A 23063-nucleotide genomic window follows, 5' to 3' on the forward strand; every position below is an offset into this window, starting at 1 on the left:
CCCCATTTCATGTCATTATAAAACTTTACCAACTCTAGTGCATTACAGAAGACTATGTCAACTGACATCAACATTTACTCTTAATTGTCACTATAACCATCCCATCTTAAAAGTAAAGTATTGTGCATATTGACATAATTGAATAATTTTGTTCATAACTTGGAACCATAGCAAGAATAATATGTCTTTTTTGCAGGGTGGACAAAATGGATACCTCGTTGATCCCATCACAACAGAACATGCTTTCACAAAATACCTCCGTGCTTCCCAATATTGAACATACGAACACAGAAGAGAATATAGAAAGAGAGGATGTGCTGTCGAACCTGTCAGACCGAGAGAAAGAGCTGTTGTGCAGCGCCTTCGTATTCCCAACAACCAGCTCGTCTACATCAGATAATAAGCGTTGCCAACGAAATGATTTAAAACTTCAAAAATTTCAACTGAACGAGATCTTAGACAGAGATACGAATGATGCTTTGGAAGAATGGGATGCAGCATACAAAACGCTTCTCTGGGAAATGTCATCTAAGGATGCCAATGCGGATTCGCACGAACTACAAATAAACAAGGTGGATGATGAAGGATACACAAACCTCTACAAGGCAACATTAGTAGGCAATTCCAAAGAGGTTGAAAATAGAATTTCACAAGGAGCAAACCTGGATACACCAAGCAAGGGCGGACTTCGACCTATTCATGCAGCAGTTCAAGAAGGACATGCGAATATCGTGGATTGCCTCATCCTGCACGGAGCTGATCGTAGCGTCGAATGTGAGATTGGTCACACACCTCTTCATACCGCAGTATCAAATGGGCATACCTGCATGTTAGATATTCTGCCGGAAGGTATCAATGTGAACAAGGCTGATGAGCAAGGTTGGACACCATTCAATGCAGCCATTCAATATGGCCGTTTGGAAGCTGTCAAACATCTCATGGATAAAGGAGCCAAGCAGAACAGATATAATGGAATGACCCCACTCTATGCTGCAGCTAAATTCGGCCATCTAGATATTGTGAAATTCTTCATTTCCAATGGAGCTAATGTGAATGAAGAAGATGATAATGGAAGAATCCCATTGAACGGAGCTGCTATCAAAGGTAACATGAAGATCATGGGATATCTTATTCAGCAAGGATCTGATGTGAACGAGGCTGATCAAAACGGATGGACTCCATTCAATGCTGCTATGCGACACGGTCATCTAGAAACTGTCAAATATCTCTTAAATAAAGGAGCCAAGCAAAACGCATATAATGGAATGACTCCATTCTATGCTGCAGCTAAATTTGGTCATTTTGATATCGTAAAATTCTTCGTTTCCGATGGTGCTGATGTGAACGAAGATAATGATAATGGGAGAATCCCATTACATGGAGCTGCTATTAAAGGTGACATAAAGATCATAGAGTATCTCATTGAAGAAGGGTCTGATGTGAACAGGGCCGATTCTAACAGATGTACACCACTCATTGCTGCCATTAAAAACGGTCATCTAGAAACTGTCAAACATGTCATAGATAAAGAAGCTAAGCAAAACAGATATTTGAGACAGGCCGCACTCTATTTTGCAGTTCGATTCGGCCATTTAGATCTGGTAAAATTCTTCATTTCCAATGGAGCTGATGTGAATGAAGAAAATGATGATAAGGGGGTCCCATTACACGGAGCTGCTATTAACGGTAACATGGAGATCATGGAATATCTCGTTCAACAAGGCTCTGATGTGAACAAGGCTGATCTCGAGGGTTGGACACCATTCAATGCTGCCATTGAATACGGTCATCTAGAAGTTGTCAAATATCTCATAGATAAAGGAGCCATGCAAAACAAATATGACGGCATGACCCCACTCTATGCTGCAGCTCTATTTGATCATTTGGATATCGTGAAATTCTTCATTTATAATGGCGCTGATATGAATGAAGAAGATAATAATGGGAGGATTGCTATTCATGGTGCTGCTGCTCGAGGCCATGTAAAAATCATGGAGTATCTCGTTCAACAAGGCTCTGATGTGAACAAGGCTGATCTCAAGGGTAGGACACCATTCAATGCTGCTATTCAAGAAGGCCATCTAGAAGCTGTAAAATATCTCATGGATAAAGGGGCCAAGCAGAACAGATATAATGGAATGACCCCACTCTATGCTGCAGCTAAATTCGGCCATCTAGATATTGTGAAATTCTTCATTTCCAATGGAGCTGATGTGAATGAAGAAAATGATGATAAGGTGGCCCCATTACACGGAGCTGCTATCAACGGTAACATGAAGATCATGGAATATCTCATTCAACAAGGCTCTGATGTGAACAAGGCTGATCTCGAGGGTTGGACACCATTCAATGCTGCCATTGAATACGGTAATCTAGAAGTTGTCAAATATCTCATGGATAAAGGAGCCAAGCAGAACAGATGTGATGGAATGACTCCACTCTATGCTGCAACTGAATTCGGTCATTTAGATATTGTGAAATTCTTCATTTCCAATGGAGCAGATGTGAATGAAGAAAATGATGATAAGGGGGTCCCATTACACGGAGCTGGTATCAACGGTAATATGAAGATCATGGAATATCTCGTTCAACAAGGCTCTGATGTGAACAAGGCTGATCTCGAGGGTTGGACACCATTCAATGCTGCCATTGAATACGGTCATCTAGAAGTTGTCAAATATCTCATAGATAAAGGAGCCATGCAAAACAAATATGACGGCATGACCCCACTCTATGCTGCAGCTCTATTTGATCATTTGGATATTGTGAAATTCTTCATTTATAATGGCGCTGATATAAATGAAAAAGTTAATAATGGGAGGATTGCTATTCATGGTGCTGCTGCTCGAGGCCATGTAAAAATCATGGAGTATCTCGTTCAACAAGGCTCTGGTGTGAACAAGGCTGATCTCGAGGGTTGGACACCATTCAATGCTGCCATTGAATACGGTCATCTAGAAGTTGTCAAATATCTCATAGATAAAGGAGTCATGCAAAACAAATATGACGGCATGACCCCACTCTATGCTGCAGCTCTATTTGATCATTTGGATATCGTGAAATTCTTCATTTATAATGGGGCTGATATGAATGAAGAAGATAATAATGGGAGGATTGCTATTCATGGTGCTGCTGCTCGAGGCCATGTAAAAATCATGGAGTATCTCGTTCAACAAGGCTCTGATGTGAACAAGGCTGATCTCAAGGGTAGGACACCATTCAATGCTGCTATTCAACAAGGCCATCTAGAAGCTGTCAAATATCTAATGGATAAAGGGGCCAAGCAGAACAGATATAATGGAATGACCCCACTCTATGCTGCAGCTAAATTCGGCCATCTAGATATTGTGAAATTCTTCATTTCCAATGGAGCTGATGTGAATGAAGAAGATGATAATGGAAGAATCCCATTGAATGGAGCTGCTATCAAAGGTAACATGAAGATCATGGGATATCTTATTCAGCAAGGTTCTGATGTGAACGAGGCTGATCCAAACGGATGGACTCCATTCAATGCTACTATCCGACACGGTCATCTAGAAGCCGTCAAATATCTCTTAAATAAAGGAGCCAAGCAAAACGCATATAATGGAATGACTCCACTCTATGCTGCAGCTAAATTTGGTCATTTAGATATCGTTAAATTCTTCGTTTCCGATGGTGCTGATGTGAACGAAGATAATGATAATGGGAGAATCCCATTACATGGAGCTGCTATTAAAGGTGACAAAAAGATCATAGAGTATCTCATTGAAGAAGGGTCTGATGTGAACAGGGCCGATTCTAACGGATGGACACCACTCATTGCTGCCATTAAAAACGGTCATCTAGAAGCTGTCAAGCATCTCATAGATAAAGAAGCTACGCAAAACAGATATTTGGGACAGGCCGCGCTCTATGTTGCAGTTCGATTCGGCCATTTAGATCTCGTAAAATTCTTCATTTCCAATGGAGCTGATGTGAATGAAGAAAATGATGATGGGGGGATCCCATTACACGGAGCTGCTATTAACGGTAACATGCAGATCATGGAATATCTCATTCAACAAGGCTCTGATGTGAACAAGGCTGATTCGAAGCATTGGACACCATTCAATGCTGCCATTGAATACGGTCATCTAGAAGTTGTCAAATATCTCATGGATAAAGGAGCCAAGCAGAACATATATGATGGAATGACTCCACTCTATGCTGCAACTGAATTCGGTCATTTAGATATTGTGAAATTCTTCATTTCCAATGGAGCAGATGTGAATGCAGAAAATGATGATAAGGGGGTCCCATTACACGGAGCTGGTATCAACGGTAATATGAAGATCATGGAATATCTCATTGAACAAGGCTCTGATGTCAACAAGGCCGATCTCGAGGGTTGGACACCATTCAATGCTGCCATTGAATACGGTCATCTAGAAGTTGTCAAATATCTCATGGATAAAGGAACCAAGCAGAACAGGTATGGTGGAATGACTCCACTCTATGCTGCTACTGAATTTGGTCATTTAGATATTGTGAAATTCTTCATTTCCAATGGAGCTGATGTGAATGAAGAAAATGATGATAAGGTGGCCCCATTACACGGAGCTGCTATCAACGGTAACATGAAGATCATGGAATATCTCGTTCAACAAGGCTCTGATGTGAACAAGGCTGATCTCGAGGGTTGGACACCATTCAATGCTGCCATTGAATACGGTCATCTAAAAGTTGTCAAATATCTCATAGATAAAGGAGCCATGCAAAACAAATATGACGGCATGACCCCACTCTATGCTGCAGCTCTCTTTGATCATTTGGATATCGTGAAATTCTTCATTTATAATGGCGCTGATATGAATGAAGAAGATGATAATGGGAGGATTGCTATTCATGGTGCTGCTGCTCGAGGCCATGTAAAAATCATGGAGTATCTCGTTCAACAAGGCTCTGATGTGAACAAGGCTGATCTCAAGGGTAGGACAACATTAAATGCTGCCATTGAATACGGTCATCTAGAAGTTGTCAAATATCTCATAGATAAAGGAGCCATGCAAAACAAATATGACGGCATGACCCCACTCTATGCTGCAGCTCTATTTGATCATTTGGATATCGTGAAATTCTTCATTTATAATGGCGCTGATATGAATGAAGAAGATAATAATGGGAGGATTGCTATTCATGGTGCTGCTGCTCGAGGCCATGTAAAAATCATGGAGTATCTTGTTCAACAAGGCTCTGATGTGAACAAGGCTGATCTCAAGGGTAGGACACCATTCAATGCTGCTATTCAAGAAGGCCATCTAGAAGCTGTCAAATATCTCATGGATAAAGGGGCCAAGCAGAACAGATATAATGGAATGACCCCACTCTATGCTGCAGCTAAATTCGGCCATCTAGATATTGTGAAATTCTTCATTTCCAATGGAGCTGATGTGAATGAAGAAGATGATAATGGAAGAATCCCATTGAATGGAGCTGCTATCAAAGGTAACATGAAGATCATGGGATATCTTATTCAGCAAGGTTCTGATGTGAACGAAGCTGATCCAAACGGATGGACTGCATTCAATGCTACTATCCGACACGGTCATCTAGAAGCCGTCAAATATCTCTTAAATAAAGGAGCCAAGCAAAACGCATATAATGGAATGACTCCACTCTATGCTGCAGCTAAATTTGGTCATTTAGATATCGTAAAATTCTTCGTTTCCGATGGTGCTGATGTGAACGAAGAAAATGATAATGGGAGAATCCCATTACATGGAGCTGCTATTAAAGGTGACATAAAGACCATAGAGTATCTCATTGAAGAAGGGTCTGATGTAAACAGGGCCGATTCTAACGGATGGACACCACTCATTGCTGCCATTAAAAACGGTCATCTAGAAGCTGTCAAACATCTCATAGATAAAGAGGCTAAGCAAAACAGATATTTGGGACAGGCCGCGCTCTATGTTGCAGTTCGATTCGGCCATTTAGATCTCGTAAAATTCTTCATTTCCAATGGAGCTGATGTGAATGAAGAAAATGATGATGGGGGGATCCCATTACACGGAGCTGCTATTAACGGTAACATGGAGATCATGGAATATCTCATTCAACAAGGCTCTGATGTGAACAAGGCTGATCTCGAGGGTTGGACACCATTCAATGCTGTCATTGAATACGGTCATCTAGAAGTTGTCAAATATCTCATGGATAAAGGAGCCAAGCAGAACAGATATGATGGAATGACTCCACTCTATGAGGCTGCTGAATTCGGTCTATTAGATATTGTGAAATTCTTCATTTCCAATGGAGCTGATGTGAATGAAGAAAATGAAGATAAGGGGGTCCCATTACACGGAGCTGCTATCAACGGTAACATGAAGATCATGGAATATCTCGTTCAACAAGGCTCTGATGTGAACAAGGCTGATCTCGAGGGTTGGACACCATTCAATGCTGCCATTGAATACGGACATCTAGAAGTTGTCAAATATCTCATAGATAAAGGAGCCATGCAAAACAAATATGACGGCATGACCCCACTCTATGCTGCAGCTCTATTTGATCATTTGGATATCGTGAAATTCTTCATTTATAATGGCGCTGATATGAATGAAGAAGATAATAATGGGAGGATTGCTATTCATGGTGCTGCTGCTCGAGGCCATGTAAAAATCATGGAGTATCTCGTTCAACAAGGCTCTGATGTGAACAAGGCTGATCTCAAGGGTAGGACACCATTCAATGCTGCCATTGAATACGGTCATCTAGAAGTTGTCAAATATCTCATAGATAAAGGAGCCATGCAAAACAAATATGACGGCATGACCCCACTCTATGCTGCAGCTCTATTTGATCATTTGGATATCGTGACATTTTTCATTTATAATGGCGCTGATATGAATGAAGAAGATAATAATGGGAGGATTGCTATTCATGGTGCTGCTGCTCGAGGCCATGTAAAAATCATGGAGTATCTCGTTCAACAAGGCTCTGATGTGAACAAGGCTGATCTCAAGGGTAGGACACCATTCAATGCTGCCATTGAATACGGTCATCTAGAAGTTGTCAAATATCTCATAGATAAAGGAGCCATGCAAAACAAATATGACGGCATGACCCCACTCTATGCTGCAGCTCTATTTGATCATTTGGATATCGTGAAATTTTTCATTTATAATGGCGCTGATATGAATGAAGAAGATAATAATGGGAGGATTGCTATTCATGGTGCTGCTGCTCGAGGCCATGTAAAAATCATGGAGTATCTCGTTCAACAAGGCTCTAATGTGAACAAGGCTGATCTCAAGGGTAGGACACCATTCAATGCTGCTATTCAAGAAGGCCATCTAGAAGCTGTTAAATATCTCATGGATAAAGGGGCCAAGCAGAACAGATTTGATGGAATGACCCCTCTCTATTTTGCAGCCAAATTCGGTCATTTCGATATCGTGGAATTCTTCATTTCTAAGGGTGTTGATGTGAATGAAGAAGATGATAATGGACGCATTCCTCTCCATGGAGCTGCCTTTGGAGGAAACACAGATATAATGGAATATCTCATTCAACAAGGTTCTGATGTGAACAAGGCTGATCTGAAGGGATGGACACCATTCAATGCTGCTATTTACAAAGGGCATCTAGAAGCTGTCAAATATCTCATGGATAAAGGAGCTAGGCAGAACAGATATGGTGGAATGACCCCTCTCTATTTTGCAGCCAAATTCGATCATTTCGATATCGTGGAATTCTTCATTTCTAAGGGTGTTGATGTGAATGAAGAAGATGATAATGGACGCATTCCTCTCCATGGAGCTGCCTTTGGAGGAAACACAGATATAATGGAATATCTCATTCAACAAGGTTCTGATGTGAACAAGGCTGATCCGAAGGGATGGACACCATTCAATGCTGCTATTTACAAAGGGCATCTAGAAGCTGTCAAATATCTCATGGATAAAGGAGCACAGCAGAACAGATATGATGGACATGATGGAAGGACCTCTCTCTATGCTGCAGCTCTATTCGGTCATTTCGATATCGTGGAATACTTCATTTCTAAGGGCGTTGATGTGAATGAAGAAGATGATAATGGGAGGATTCCTCTTCACGGTGCAGCTTTCAGTGGTAACATGAAGATCATTGAATATCTCATTGAAAAAGGCTCCAATGTGAACAAAGATGATCAAAACGGTTGGACACCATTCAATGTTGCCATTCAATCCGGTCATCTAGAAACTGTCAAATATCTCCTAGATAAAGGAGCCAAGCAGACCAGATATAATGGAGCGACCCCTCTCGATTTTGCAGCTCAATACGGCCATTTCGATATCATGGAATACTTCATGTCTAATGGCGCTGGTGTGAATGAAGGAGATAATGGTGGGATGATTCCTCTTCACGGTGTTGCTGCTGCTGAAAGCCACATAGACGTAATGGAATACCTTATTCAAAACGGACGCCATCTTGCAGAACCGTGTAAGTCGTTTCTTTTTACCTTTTCTGATTCTTAGTGTTTCTCATAGTTTTAATATGCTCTATCATCTAGCCAATTTCAAGTTTTAACTTCAAAACCCAGTTTCTTGGAAACTCTCTCAAAAATAATTTGAAATCAAATTTAGGATCTTCCATTTTCTGCATTGAAGCCGTGCAGATAGCGCGCTCGCTCTCCGTTATATAGCAAACGAGCTGTCTGTGCAGTATAGGTAACACAGGCCTAATTCAATCCCCATAGACTCGTGTGTTAACGTGTCACCTAAAAGGAATTCATTAAAAATAAGGAGGAAATTCGAGGGTTGAATGTTTACTACCAGTGAATAGGATAAATGTCAGACATTGCATATCTGACCAGAAAAGGGTACCTCGACCGGCTCATTTTAAAAATAAATCAGCATTTATGAAGACTACACCAGACGAGATCAAAATCATCACTTGAGAGATTAAAATGACCCTAATTCTTCCGCCAGTAAAAAATACTTCCATAGTGGTGATATATCTTGCCAATTTGTAAAAAATGTAAAAAAGAAGTTCAGCAGGTACCCTCCTTAGAATCAGTGTTAGATTGTCAATCATATTCATTCATTTTTGTCAATCAAAAAGATCAAATTTAGAAATTGAGCAATGGGTTGACTCGAATATATATCTATGGCCTACCACTTGTGATTAGGCCCGTGCAGCCTGTAAATACCGCTTGTTCCAACCGATATCGCAGTAACGCATAATGTCACACAAACACATATCATATAACTCTCAAGAGTGTCCTGTAATCTGGCTGGTCGAAATAGGATCACATAATATTCAGCAAATTGTACTTTTGCATAAAAAATGCACTATCCTTCACTCTGACGTCATACCAAATGCACTATCCTGCACTCTTACGTCAGAGTGCAGAAAAGTGCGCAGTGCGAGTTTCTGAAATTATCTTGAATAAAGATCAAATATAGCATTCGGGGCAACTCACTAACATGGGTGAGGGGGTGGGGTTGTATAAAACAAACAATACACGCATTCTTGTGCATAGAGGACCTAAACAATGAACTGTGTGCTCGACTCGCTTAATGGATATACCTCACTTGGTCCGGCTGACCTCGGTTCGTTGTTTATCCATTAATTGGCTCTACTCGCACATCGTTCATTATTTGGCCCTGCATGCAGGCGCTTTTGCCAAAAGCGTTCAACGCATAAAGTCACATCAAATTTCTAACGCAAATTTCTCACATGTCGCAACGCATAATGTCAAAGCGGCATTTGCTTCAGGAATCAAGTTGCAGATAAGATATAAAATATGTTTTCAATCAGCAATATGCTCAAGCTCTTTCATCTAAACATGTTTAAAGTGTGTGTGTTTCGGGCAGGCACGGATGCAGGGGAGTGGGCCCAGTATGAGAATTCATTATCATGATCGATCCGCCGTCAGAGGTATAACAAATGAATGAACATTTCAGGACCCCCTCCCCCTTTATCAAAACCTATATTCTCAAATAGATAGGATCTAAAGTTGATGCGTTTTTACCCAGCAGGCCGATATTTGCCACCAAAAATCAGCTCTTGGAATTTCAAATTCCCCTGCGAAATGTTGGATCCACGCCTGTAGTAGTAATTATTTTCAATATTATTGTTCGATCCTCGGCCGAGTCATACCAAAGACTTATAAAAATGGGACTTTCTTGCTAGGCGCTCAGCATTTAGATTGGAGAAGGGTGATAATAATTTTATGTTATGCAAGGCCAGCCGGTAGAGCAGTTTCCTAACTGAAGTGGCTACCCTGGGTAAATAAAACGTTATTATTATTATTCTATTATTTTTTATTATGATTATTATAACTATACTATTATAATTTTCAGGATGTTATGATCGTCATTTATAATAACATCATCATAATTATTATCATCATTAGTATTAGTAGTAGTAGTAGCAGTGGCAAAAATGTCAGGGGCGGATCCAGCTTTCGACAATAGGGGGTAAGGTGGAAAAACTTGGGCCTATTTATGGACAAAATGATAATTAGACGAAAAGGCAGTTGCACGAGTTGATAAGTAGACGATTTGGATATTGGATCAACATATCGCCGACATGGCTATTGGCCAGGGGTCATGGCCTAACGAGTATAAGATTTTTAGATAGGAGGATATGGCTAAAATGGCAACATGAACAAAAAACTGGGAGCGAACGAATCGAGCGAGGAAAATTTTCGACGCATTTTATAGATTAAATCTGTATTTCTTACAATTTTTTATTTATTTATTTTATTCTATTTTATTTATTTATTAAATTATTTAATTATTTTGTGTTTTTTTGTTTATTTTTTATTTTATTTTGTTTATTTTTTATTTTATCTTATTTATTATTATTATTATTATTATCCAGTGCTTCAGTCCCTACAAATGCACGCCAGCGGGGAAGAGGGGGGAGGGGGGTAGAATCCTTAGGACTGACGATTTCAGTAATGTTTTAGTATAAGCTTTTTTCAAACAACTATATAATGTACTATATGTACATGTAAGGACTGGATCAAAAATGCGAGCGGGTGGGAGCTGTTTTTTTTAATGACATGAAAATGAGCTAATTTCAGGACTCTTTTTAGGCATTTTTATCAATCTTTTAAACATAAGTTCCCATTTCTTTTGTGTGTTCCCCAATTATCTTACATCATAAACCGGGTTAAAGTGTGCCTAATGTGGCTGTAGTGAGGTCGACAAGCAAAAGACAAGCGTAACAAAAGCCTTTGCAGGATTTCGTTCTTTTCAACTATCAATCCGATATCAAATCTGTTTTAAGTAAATCCGTACAATCAATCCAATCGAATGAATCCCTTTATTCCATCAATCGAACTCGTCAAATAATCCGTGAAAACTGGGGGTCAATGATATAAAGAAAAAAGAATCATATACCAGGAAAACGGAACATTTTATAGAACAATAGAGCAACATCAATACTTTGGAAAACCTGAATAGCCTTGTCTCAACTAGATTCCAAATTCTTTCCACTTACTCATTATAGGTTTGCTTGTTTCAAAATACAAACAGAATTCAGTTTTCATGGTTTTGTTCTCACTAAAATCATAAAAATACAAGTATAAATCAACAATCATTCTTGATATATCACATAATAAATGTAGTACAAAATGTAATTTCAGGTAATAAATAATCAGTCTTATTAGATTACAAAGGGGTGCAGTGAGCCTGCCATAGCTTGTACTTACATGCACATACATTCATTTGTCATTATGAACCAAGAAAAAGATATCTAAAATTTCACTTTATGCTAAGACCATAATTAAAAATACATAACATAAAACATCAACTAACCTCTTTGCTTGCTTTCTTGAATGAATAAAATTTCTTCTGAGCCAGGATGTTTCTGATTTGAAGAGCAAAATCCTGGTCCCTCACACAACCCAATGGCCCCAAAATCAAATGCACTGTCAAGGTGCTATGTAGGTGTACTCGTTCACTGAGGGGATGCTAGATACAAATGTGAAAATCAGGTAGTGCAATAGTGGAAGTATATACAAAAAGAGCTAAATTACTCCTGCGCTAATTTTGGTGTGCTAATTTATAATTTTAGATGTACTTTCATCACATGGCTCCTTTAAATTAAGCATTAATTTACCTCAAGGAAACATCTGCAATGAATCAATCTGAATTAAGTACTTCATAGACTACATATAATTCTAAAAGATAAATTTACACTACTAGACTTATTTCACATGAACGTTGGCTCGAAAATGTTTACTTAATCACATTCACTACTTGGCCGTATAATTATTATACCATCAACCATTAAAGACGATGCATTAACTATACAAATGATGTGAAACTCTTAATACATCTTCCAAAACATAATGAAACATTGATATCGCAAAATGTCATATTTGAATTCAATTTTTTTTCTCACTATTTTCCTGCATTTCACCTTTTCCTTTTTTTTGTATATAGATAAAAACATTAAGTTCACACAATCTCAACCTTTAAAAATTTGACCATTTCAAGAAATCAATGAGTATTCTTAATCAAGTCATTTTAGGTAAAATATGAGTTTAACCTCCAATTTGGTCTCAAAATTTGCGTGAGACTTGAAATTAAAAAGTCAGTGATCGGCGATGTCAAAAAATTTTGCGCAGCAGATAAATCGCGAAAATTGTCTCCCCGGGAGAATTAGGGTTAAGGGGAATGGAGAGACGAGAGAACGAAGAAAACAGAGAGACTTAGGAAAAACAAGGTTTAGAGAGATCTGTTTTGATAAAGACTATACATGAAAAGAGGAAATGAGTGAAAGACCAGTGCCCAGAAAGATAGGCGAAAAAAAATGTTTAAGGAAATTTTGAAATATGTCAGATTGACACTTAGTATTATTATACGTTATCAGACATTAGCTTCACCCATGAATTGCATATTGTTCAGTAACATCATATTGCAGGATGTACAGGGGATTCACTAATTAGAGCCCTTTAATTCCCACCCCCATGAAAATTTGTTCCTACGAAACAATTCCCGAATAACAATACGAACTATAAATATAAACGTCATGAACAACGGGTGTCTTTAAAACACAATGAAGAGGTGCTCGATGGTTACACTCGCTTGCAAAATAAGAAAAATACATATCTACCCCTCTCTTCTTCCTGATAATATGGATAATGAATTCGATACTGGGACAGCTCCCCTGCCAACCGCAGCCGGCTCAAACACAAATACACTTAAAAACAGGGGCCGAACAAGGGTTGATGGCCAGTAAGATGAGAAAAAAAGGGGCACAGCATTGCGCCCGGGGCAAAAAGTATATTAGAAAAAAACTATCGAGCGAGCGAAATTTCGTTCACCTTTTCACTACAGGCAAACTAGGGATAGACTTTGAAATGATATTCAGAAAAAAACAATCATTTTATATCTCACACTTTTTTGGTCCATTTCTCTCTTTTCTCTTTTTTTTCTTGGTAATTTAGATCTATGGCGTACCTAGGATTTTCCACAGGGGGAGGGGGGGGGGAAATCGTCCGCCATAAAAATTGACAAGAAAAAAAGTTCTTCAACCACAAATAAAGGATTTCGTACCAGAAAAAAAAATGACAAGCCCCCCCCCCCAAAAAAAAAAAAAAAAGTCCTCGACCGGATATAAAGGACATTTCGCACAAGAAAAAAAATTGACAAGCAAAAAAAAAGGCTTCAACTTCAATGGAGGGGGTCACTGTTGGCTCATGGGGGGAAGGGATACGCCCCTTGCATGGGTTGTGACTCGTCAGGGGGCACTCTGCCCCTGCCCCCCATAGGTACGCTAGTGATAATTGGGGCCATAAAAGTGCCGTGTTGGTGGGGAAACTATCGAGATTCAGTCATTTTAATCGTTAAACTTAAAAGATTATCACTATTTTAAATCATTATGGGTGTGCGTTTTACAAAACACATTATGTTAACGCAGTGACGTTATAAATCATTTTGGTCGGGCACAACAAAGCAAAACTTGACAAATTTCTAAACGTCACTAACGGGAGAAGCGAACGAGAAAATTGTTGGTCTTATGAAAATTAAAGTCTTATGTAATTAAAGGGGCATGTCTACCTCTTGGCTAGGGTTACGTTATCCTCAGTATTTTTGTGGCCCCATTGTGAACGTTATTTTAAGAAATTTAGCAAGCTATTACAGACTTCATGCACATACATGTATAATATATGTCATCCAATTCTTTCTTCCTGTTCTTTATGTTCAATTCTCGGCAGCCTGGGCACCGTCTTACAAAGAGTTACGATTGATCTAAGAAATCGTAACTCTATGGACATCCAGCAATGTCGCAAATTTTTCTATACGAAATTTTCAAAATTTCCTTTGTAAACAAACAGAAGCGTGGTGAATTTGCAAGATAAAAATGAATGCATGAATAATCATCAACCCTAAAAATAATTTGAACAAACATTATGCATAATAGATGTTGACGTTGCTGGCCGTACATAGTTGCATTAGATGAAATCGATCGCAACTTTTTGTAAGACGGGGCCCTGGTTTTGTTTTATATATATTTTTTCCTCCTTTTCTATCTTTTTTACCTGTTCAGCTTCCCCCTAGCATTTTAGTTCATTCCATACATGTACTTCCTTATTTCCCTATTCTTTTGCCTTTTTTCTTTCCACTTACCGCCATAAATTCTCTGTCCATTTTGCCATCTATTAATCTATTTTCCCTTTCTCACTCATTTATTGTTATTTCGGGATGATTCATTCTTTCTCACTTGTTGTTTTTCCTCTTTCCTTCTGTTTTGCCTTTCTCTTCTTTATGTCCTTTCTCCCTTCTCTTTTTTCCTTTTTTCCAGGTGTTGGCAGAATGCCCCTACCTGTTACGCCACTGCTTAAAAATATAAATTACAGATTAAAGAGCTTGAAAATATTACATATTAAAACATATTTTATATCTTATCTGTGAATCAAATACCTCTGCGACATTATTGCGTTGTAACATGTGACATCATGCGTAAGAAAATTGTTGCGACATTATGCTTTGCGACATGTGACGTTATGCGTTAGAAAAGTTAAGCCAATGTTCGTCGACTGCGACATTATGCATTGGACGCTCTTGGCATAATGTCGCAATATTCAACATTATGCGTCGGTGTGGCATTTACACGTTGCTGCGACACTCGGTTGTAACAGGGGCTAGTCTACATGTAGGTCTAACTTAAGTGTAAGCCTAGGACTGTTATAAAGAGTTAATCCGTTGACTTTGGGTGACCGTTATACAGTGCGTATCAAAAAAAGTTTACACTTTGAAAAATCCCTGTAAAATTACACATTTGTAATATTCTAAAGATTTTTCCACGTTTAAACATTGGTACAGATCCATTTAAGCAAATGACGATTTAACTGTCAAAAAGTATTTCCGCTTGAATGAGCACCACTTACTTTTGAAAAGTTAGTGAAAAATGATTTGCGCAGAACTTTGAAATAGTTATGCGAATAAAAGTTGACTTTAATCATGAAGGACACATTGAATTTAGCTAGTAAAATTAATTTGAAGATATCTTTTACCTTTTTTTACTTGTTTCCTTGCCCAAAACACTTTGAAGATTGCATTTCGCCCCATCCTACTCCCCCACACACCGAGGCCATCGTGACGATATTTGCTTTACACTGAGCTGTGATTTACATGAAATGGCTTATGCTTGATTTTCATCTTGTTAATCATGGTCAAGCTTAACAAAAGTGTGGAGAAACAAGTATTAAATGAAAAATGAAATGTAACTCACTTTAAATGATAAAAACTTAGTAAAAAAATGCTGGAAATGTCTGATATAAACTTTTGCTCAGATTCAGTTATGTCCTCAGATCCAGCTGGCACAAAAAGGGTAAAGGTTGTGCTTACTAAGAGTTGAAATTTCAATTTGGGTGGCAAAATTGTTACAAAATGCTTGAATGTATCCGTTTTATTTCAACTGACTAAAAGTGCAAGGGAAATGTATGAGAAATGTTTCGCAGGGTAGGTTTGATTCGCCCTTCCCCCTTGACACAGCGTGAAAACAAGCATTTCTGCGCAAACAGATTTCTGCGAGCTTTACAAAAATGGACAGTGCTCACTCAAGTGTAACATTCTGTCAAAACTTTTACTTTGATTGGATAGATGAGACCCAACCCCTAGATAATATGTGAAAAAATTACCCACATGTTGTATATTTTTTAATTCCCAGGGCTTTTTCAAAGTGTAAACTTTTTTTGATACGCACTGTATAGCCTAGGCAATAGACATCTGCTCCAGTACTACCGCAATAAGGTATCGTTTACATTGGTTTTAATTCAGTAGACTGACTACGACAAAAAATAATATGTTGTGCATGCATAGCATGTTTGTGTAATATACAACCGACTACGATAATGATGATGATGTATTATAAACCTAGACATTCGGATCTCTTTAGCCTAAGACTAATATGAATTTATAATGCTGTAGGTTAATTTGGTGGGTGTTTCAAAATTAATTATGAATGGTTTGAAATAAAAGGTAGCCTATATTAACAGCATAATGTATGCTACCCATAATATATTACAAGTAGTTAGTTAAAGATACTGCCATCTTATCTACTTTAATTTATGCTGTCTAACAGTGTCAGAGCTGCTTCCATTGAAAAGAAAATTGACATCACACGACTATGATCCTGGGTCTGATGACAGTGGCCGTGATGGAGACAGAACCAAAATCAAAGATAAGCAAGGGCGGGGTAAGCTCACACATGATTTTCAACTTAACACGGTATGTTATATCGCTTGTACACTCGATTTTTACAATTGATTGTACATTATAGTCAATGGGTTCAATCGTGGGAAACTGTTCTACAATCATTACTAAGCTTTGTGTTACGGGCCCTGTGTTTCGTGTACAAAATTATTCCACGCCATTCGCAAGTACTGAGATTAAATCCCGTGCTTTCATGTACGTAAATCAGAGCACACCCAGGGGCCTGACCCTGGGACTGTAAGAACTCATGAGACAGAGATTTGAGGGGATAAACAAGAGTCCAAAATGCTTGAGTCTCACGCATAATGCGTGAGACTTGGTAGCTCTGATACTAGGTCTACATGGTATGGATCAGTGTTTTTTTAAGATAAAGTACATAGTAATCGTACAAAATTAATTACTGAATTAAGGCTTAGTATAATTATTACAGTCCATCGAATCGATATTGCATCTAACGTTGCTTATTGATGGATAGCTTTCATTTACATCCATGGGTCATATTCACCTCTTCACTATGGCATGCCATGGGTCACGTCATGGGGGGGGGCACCAACAAAATTTTGAGTCATTAAGTGGGTGCGCGAAGTGCGCTCGATTGCCAGGTATACTGACTTAATAGAGACATTTTGAGGACTATGCCATTAAGAGGATATGTATCTCACTGAACAAATAATGCGTGCGGGAAGCGCGAGCTGATTTTTTTTATATTCAGTCCTAAAAAGAGACATTATAAAAAAAAAGAGAACATTCTGTTCACAAAATTCCACAATTTTGCACTTTTTACCAATTTTTTGAAAAATGAATCGAATCAAACACAAATTCCAAATATTGCTTAACCCTATAAATCCTGTGGCATGATGAATTTTTAGATCTAAAGGTTAAAAAAGTGAAATTTAAGCCACTTTTTCCACAATTTGTAATTGTTTTTACAGGGACATATTTATGTACAAAAGACATATCAGCATGGTGACTTTGAGAAGTGTAGATTTGCACATAAATTGCACTAGTTTTGCTTCTTTGAAATGCTGTGGAAATGTATCATACATCTTCCTATCGCGAATTTAACAACCCGCGAAAATGTCGGGACCCCGCGATTCGCGAAAAATTCTGTACGCGAAAATAACAGCTTTTACAGTAACTCGATCTGCATTGGTCGAAATAATTCTTCATTTTTTGTTCTTCATTTTTTTTGTTAAGATCCAAGTTTCAACTCTATGTTAAGATAATAACTCCTTTTAAATAATATGATATTGATAAAAAATATCGCATGTTTAACCCGTCCTCAAATTTACATTCAGTGCACCACTTATCTTGATAAATTATCACTGTTGGCGAATATTATCAGTTTCACCATTAAACACAGGCTCGTATCCCAATATCAATAAATATGCAATGCTTGCGGCACCGGGAATAAACAGAGCATGATTTTCCCCTATGCACGTAAAAAAATAATCGTGTACATTTGATAAATTGAAAATCCAACCAAAGTATTTAGTTAGCAACATCGCACGTGCACCTGAAATTCCAACAAATATATATTGATACGATTCTTGAGTGACATTTATAGCATATAACTGCCGGGTTATCAATGGACTGAAGTACTAAAACCAAATTGAATTTGCAATCTTCCATATCAGGACTACTCGGTTAGACGACAAGCTTTTAACAATTAACCTTTTAACAAGAACGTGAACAATAATTGTACTCAGGATATGTATTTCAATGATGTAGTCACACAGCATGATAACTGACTAGTCAAAATCAACTCCTGCACTTAGCATTAGGTCCGGGAACAGCATGGAGCGTTTGGAGAGTTGTGGCCCAGTGGATTAGTCTTCGCACTTCAAAACAGAGGGTCGTGAGTTCGAATCCCAGCCATGACGTTATTTCCTTCAGCAAGAAATTTATCCACACTGTGCTGCACTCAACCCAGGTGAGATGAATGGGTCCCGGTAGGAAGAAATTTTCTTGAATGCTTTGAGTGCCTAGGTATCCCAGCTAAAGCCGGAGTAATAATAATAGCAGGGCCCGCTGGGAGAACAGTTTTCAGAACTGAAGTGGCTTCCCTGGGTATACACACCTAAATTATTATTATTAATATTATTATAATGGAGAACGAATATGATCTCCATTGCAGGCTACGGAATGGAGGGGTATAACCAAGGCCTTTCAAGCTATCGACTACTGTTAGCAAGGGATAAAATGGTTTCCATGCAAGCACTAATTGGAAATTACATTCTAGAGAGATTTTGGTGTTTGAAATGATTTCAAACTTAGTTGGTTGAATCAATTTTTGGCGGTCATTATTTCACCTCTCCAAGATCAGAGATGTTTCGGTTGTAAGAACCCATGAGCTTCCGGTAAGCTCTTGTAACAGATTTTCCACAAGAGTGACGTCTGGATAAATGTTTATTTTGTGGAATTCTTTCCAAGGGCATTTGTAGGTATACAGGGTTTTAAAAGTTAGGGCCCCCTTGTGAAAAAAATCAACTATGTCAACAGTTTCTAGACTTTGGATAATCGATGATACAAGTCTACCTTTATTATCAATCACTCAGATAAGCAACCACGGGGTCTATTATCATTCAATGATAAGTATGTAGCTATATAAACCACTAAAAGTTTGGAAATCTGTGTTTGGCCATTATTATATCCCAACTCCCAATTCTACACAATGCATATTTTATCATTCAAAAGATAATTTGATCCTCTTTAGAATGATACCATGCTCGTTATGATCATGTCATCACGAAAAGAGCAGGATTCAAAAGTGTTGGATGAAGTCTGAATTGAAAAGCTGCAAAACGAGCAGAAAGTTTGATCATTTCTTTCTCCCAACTCAAAAAAACTACATATTTAATATCATTCAGAAGATTATTTAATTCTCTTTAAAATGATACCATGCTTGTTATGATAATGCCATCACGAAAAGAGCAGGATTCAAAATTGTTGGATGTAGTCTGAACTTAAAAGTTGCAAAACGAGCAGAAATAGTCATGAAGGGTCAATACAGAACATGGTTCTTTTGTCTGTGTCAATAGAGATGAAAATCCATTAAATCAAACCTCTGCTTCTATCTGTAGTGATGGTTATGTGAGATAACATGGTTTGAAATACCCATGCATGTTTGTTTGTTTGTTTGTTATGTTTTTGCTTGTGCAGAGGTATGTTTTATAACATGTTAATGTTGATGTTAAGGTGCATGAAAATAATTAAAAGAAGCCGCTGAGAAACTCAATCATCACCACTGAAAAAAAAGAACAGTGACTTTCAATATTGTGTCATTTTGCAACTTTTGAAATTTTGACCTTGACCCACATTTCGAGGCACTGCTCCTCCGTGTTAACCATAATCATATCATGTAGGGTATCATTTTAAAGAATATTAAAAACTCTATTCGCTGATGTTAATTACATATTGATATTTACTAAAACCGAGAAGGGATTATCGATCAAAGTCAGATTTCCAAACTTTTTTTGAGGAGTTTAGTAATAACAAACATTAAAAAATAACCGTTTGCTATGAAAGACAAATAATTAACAATGACTGATCTTACATAATTATGTTTAGGTTAATCCCTAATAATTATGGTTTCCAAATGTTACTAATAGCAACTAGTACTTATCACGGGTATACATGTTCCCGGGTTAGTGTGATTAATGTAATAGTGCTTTAATAGAAATGGTGTGGTGTCTCATAGAAATTATAATCATAAAACACCCTAATGCTACATTATGAAAAATACGAGACATTTGACTTCCTCCTGCTCGTACGCACGGGCGTCCGTCGATATAACACATAATATTTTTATGAAAATATGCACCTTTTTTCTTAAAAGTTGATGGAGAGGGGGAAAAATTAATCGTATCAAGTCGGGGTATTCAGTAATGAGTACAGGAGAAACTATATTTCACTGATTTTCATGATTCATCCCATTTGATTTACTCATCTATTCGTGTTTTGGGGCTAATCTTTCCCTTACGCATTGCTTTTTGGCAGAAGTTCTATGGAAAATGCACCTTTTTTCACACAAACTTTGAGACACTCTGTATTCATTCCCCCATTGCTCGAGAATGAATGGGCAGTTAACGACGGGGTTAAAGATTTATTGAGGAACGGAATGTATATTTCATGAAAATGAAAGCCATTTCCCCATTGGATGTTATCTTCAATACGTGTTTTTTAGATGAAGTCAGTTATCGAATAGGCTCTCCTGGCATTTGAGGTCTCTATCGGTGACGTCACTCAGGATCGTCATGCCTGGACCATCGGCCAGGCAGGGGTCGCAATGGTATATGATTTATGCATAATGCACTCGATATATACAATAATCTTGTCCTCCCGTTCAAATGAATGTGAAACTCATATAATTTCCATCAGAGCATTCAACAGGAGTACTGTAGTACACATTTCTTTGTTATAAGTGAATTAAAGTCCCTCCAGTGAGTTTGCCTCACCCCTATTGTGAAAATGTATCACCCCTAAGTTGTAACACAGTCAGCTGTTTGCACTCAGGGTCACTCCGTGACCTGTGTGTGCGTTCAAGAGTTGTACACGATTTTCTGTCTCATTTAGGCAGAAATCTTTCATAATGAAGTAAAGTATTGGTTACTGAAGAACAATGTTACCTAGCAACCGTTGCTTTGGTGCTCGTTGGGTCTGTCTATGGAAACATTCATAATATAAGGAATCTATGGGCCAAGATTAATTTCTGAGCTCTTCTGAGTAAATTACAATGATCTGAACTATGATAAACATATGTTGCTATCGAAAAAAGGTCCTTTAATAAGCGTTGCTATGAATAAATGGATCAAAACTTCTAGGATACAAAGTAATATGTGTTAAACTAAAATCCATTTGAGATATTGCTTGTGAAACTGTTTCTCAAGCTCAATTAAGCTCAGTTACTAGGGTATACATGTATATGTTACGTTGCTATATTTGGGAAACTCGCGTTGGCATCCCCTGTTAACAATGATTAGAATAACTTACTCTAACCTTTTGTACCAATTTTCATGTACCATTTTATGATTGTTTTTTTTTTCACCAATCACCTAGACTACTAGACCGTATTGAGAAAATCATATTTAGAATTATTTTGCGATTAATACGAAACACAACAAAGAATTTTAAAAACTACACCATATAAAAAAAACACTTGTGTCGTTTCGTATCCATAAATCTTCTTTTTATCAATGTTTCTACTCAATTATGCATGAAAATACTTTTAGACAGTAAAACATGTAGCTACCAAGCTGTTCTGTATTAATTTAGTTATTACATTTTCTATCAAACAGGAAAAAGGCGATGCAGGTCTAAGCAACAACGATTAGAGAGAGACGTGGCCAACCATGCTATGTTGCCACCATGTTCGTGCAATCGCAACTGCATTGGCAGGATATCAACTACAGAGCGCGAGGATATTTGGAGTGACTTTTGGAGAAGACATTTCAATGATAGGCGTCACTTCATTGTAATGAACGTTACAAAAAAACAAAAAGCACAGACGAAAGTTCGAGGCAAAAAATCAAGGCGTAATTTTACCCTTGAATGGAAATTTAATGATAATATTGTTTGTAAAAAATTCTTCCTTCAGACTCTTGGTTTTAAGAATGATGGTTTTGTAATGTCTTCCCTCAACAGTAACAGTGTGAATGATAAAAGAGGACGACACACACCGGCAAATAAGTGCAGTGATTCACAAATAGAGGCAATGGTAGAATACATAGAATCATATAGACCGTGTTTCTCGCACAATAAGCTAGTTCACAGGAGATACTTGCCATCGCCCTTATCGGTTAAAAAACTGCACAAAGAGTTTAACGAGATGAATGAGCATTTGAAAGTCTCGTATCCAACCTTCCATCGAATATTCAAGACAGTGAACATATCTCCAACAAAGCCAAGTTTTGACGGGTGTACTTAGTGTATATCACATGTTAATGCTCATTCAGTTCTTGAAGGCCATGTTGCAACCGATAACGTCGCTGAGTCTGACCAAGGTTCATGGTACGATGATCGCATAAAGTCAACTTACGACATGTCGTAGGTTTTCTAAAGCACAACGTCACGTGTCGCAGCAAATTTCTAAAGCATAGCGTTACATCTGCTTGTACCTCAGGTGTTTCCGAATTAGACCAGATTGGCTATGATATCAGTTTAAAATTTACTTCGATTTTATATGTATATTTATATACATGTAAAATATATATATATATATATATATATATATATATATATACACACACATATATATAACGTAAGAGGAGTCTGAAATAATTAGGATGCCGGGAATTAAATTATTTCGTCCCTCACTGAATTGATCATTCAATATAGTCTAGGAGCCACGGGGCTTTATTCAGAATTTTTGGTGGGGAA

At 37.9% G+C, this 23063-nt stretch overlaps 1 protein-coding gene across 1 annotated transcript; it reads left to right on the forward strand.

Moving 5' to 3' along the window:
* Positions 1-206: 206 nt before the first annotated feature.
* Positions 207-22611, forward strand: LOC121412839. The gene is made up of 8 exons (XM_041605600.1): positions 207-1601; positions 2280-3929; positions 4026-4497; positions 4552-5384; positions 5502-6243; positions 6298-8448; positions 16555-16668; positions 21983-22611. The coding sequence occupies exons 1-8, from the start codon at positions 207-209 to the stop codon at positions 22609-22611; spliced, it is 7986 nt and encodes a 2661-aa protein (XP_041461534.1).
* The last annotated feature ends 452 nt before the right edge of the window (positions 22612-23063 follow it).

This window comes from Lytechinus variegatus, chromosome 4 (genome assembly GCF_018143015.1).
Source record: "Lytechinus variegatus isolate NC3 chromosome 4, Lvar_3.0, whole genome shotgun sequence".
Lineage (NCBI taxonomy): Eukaryota > Metazoa > Echinodermata > Echinoidea > Temnopleuroida > Toxopneustidae > Lytechinus > Lytechinus variegatus.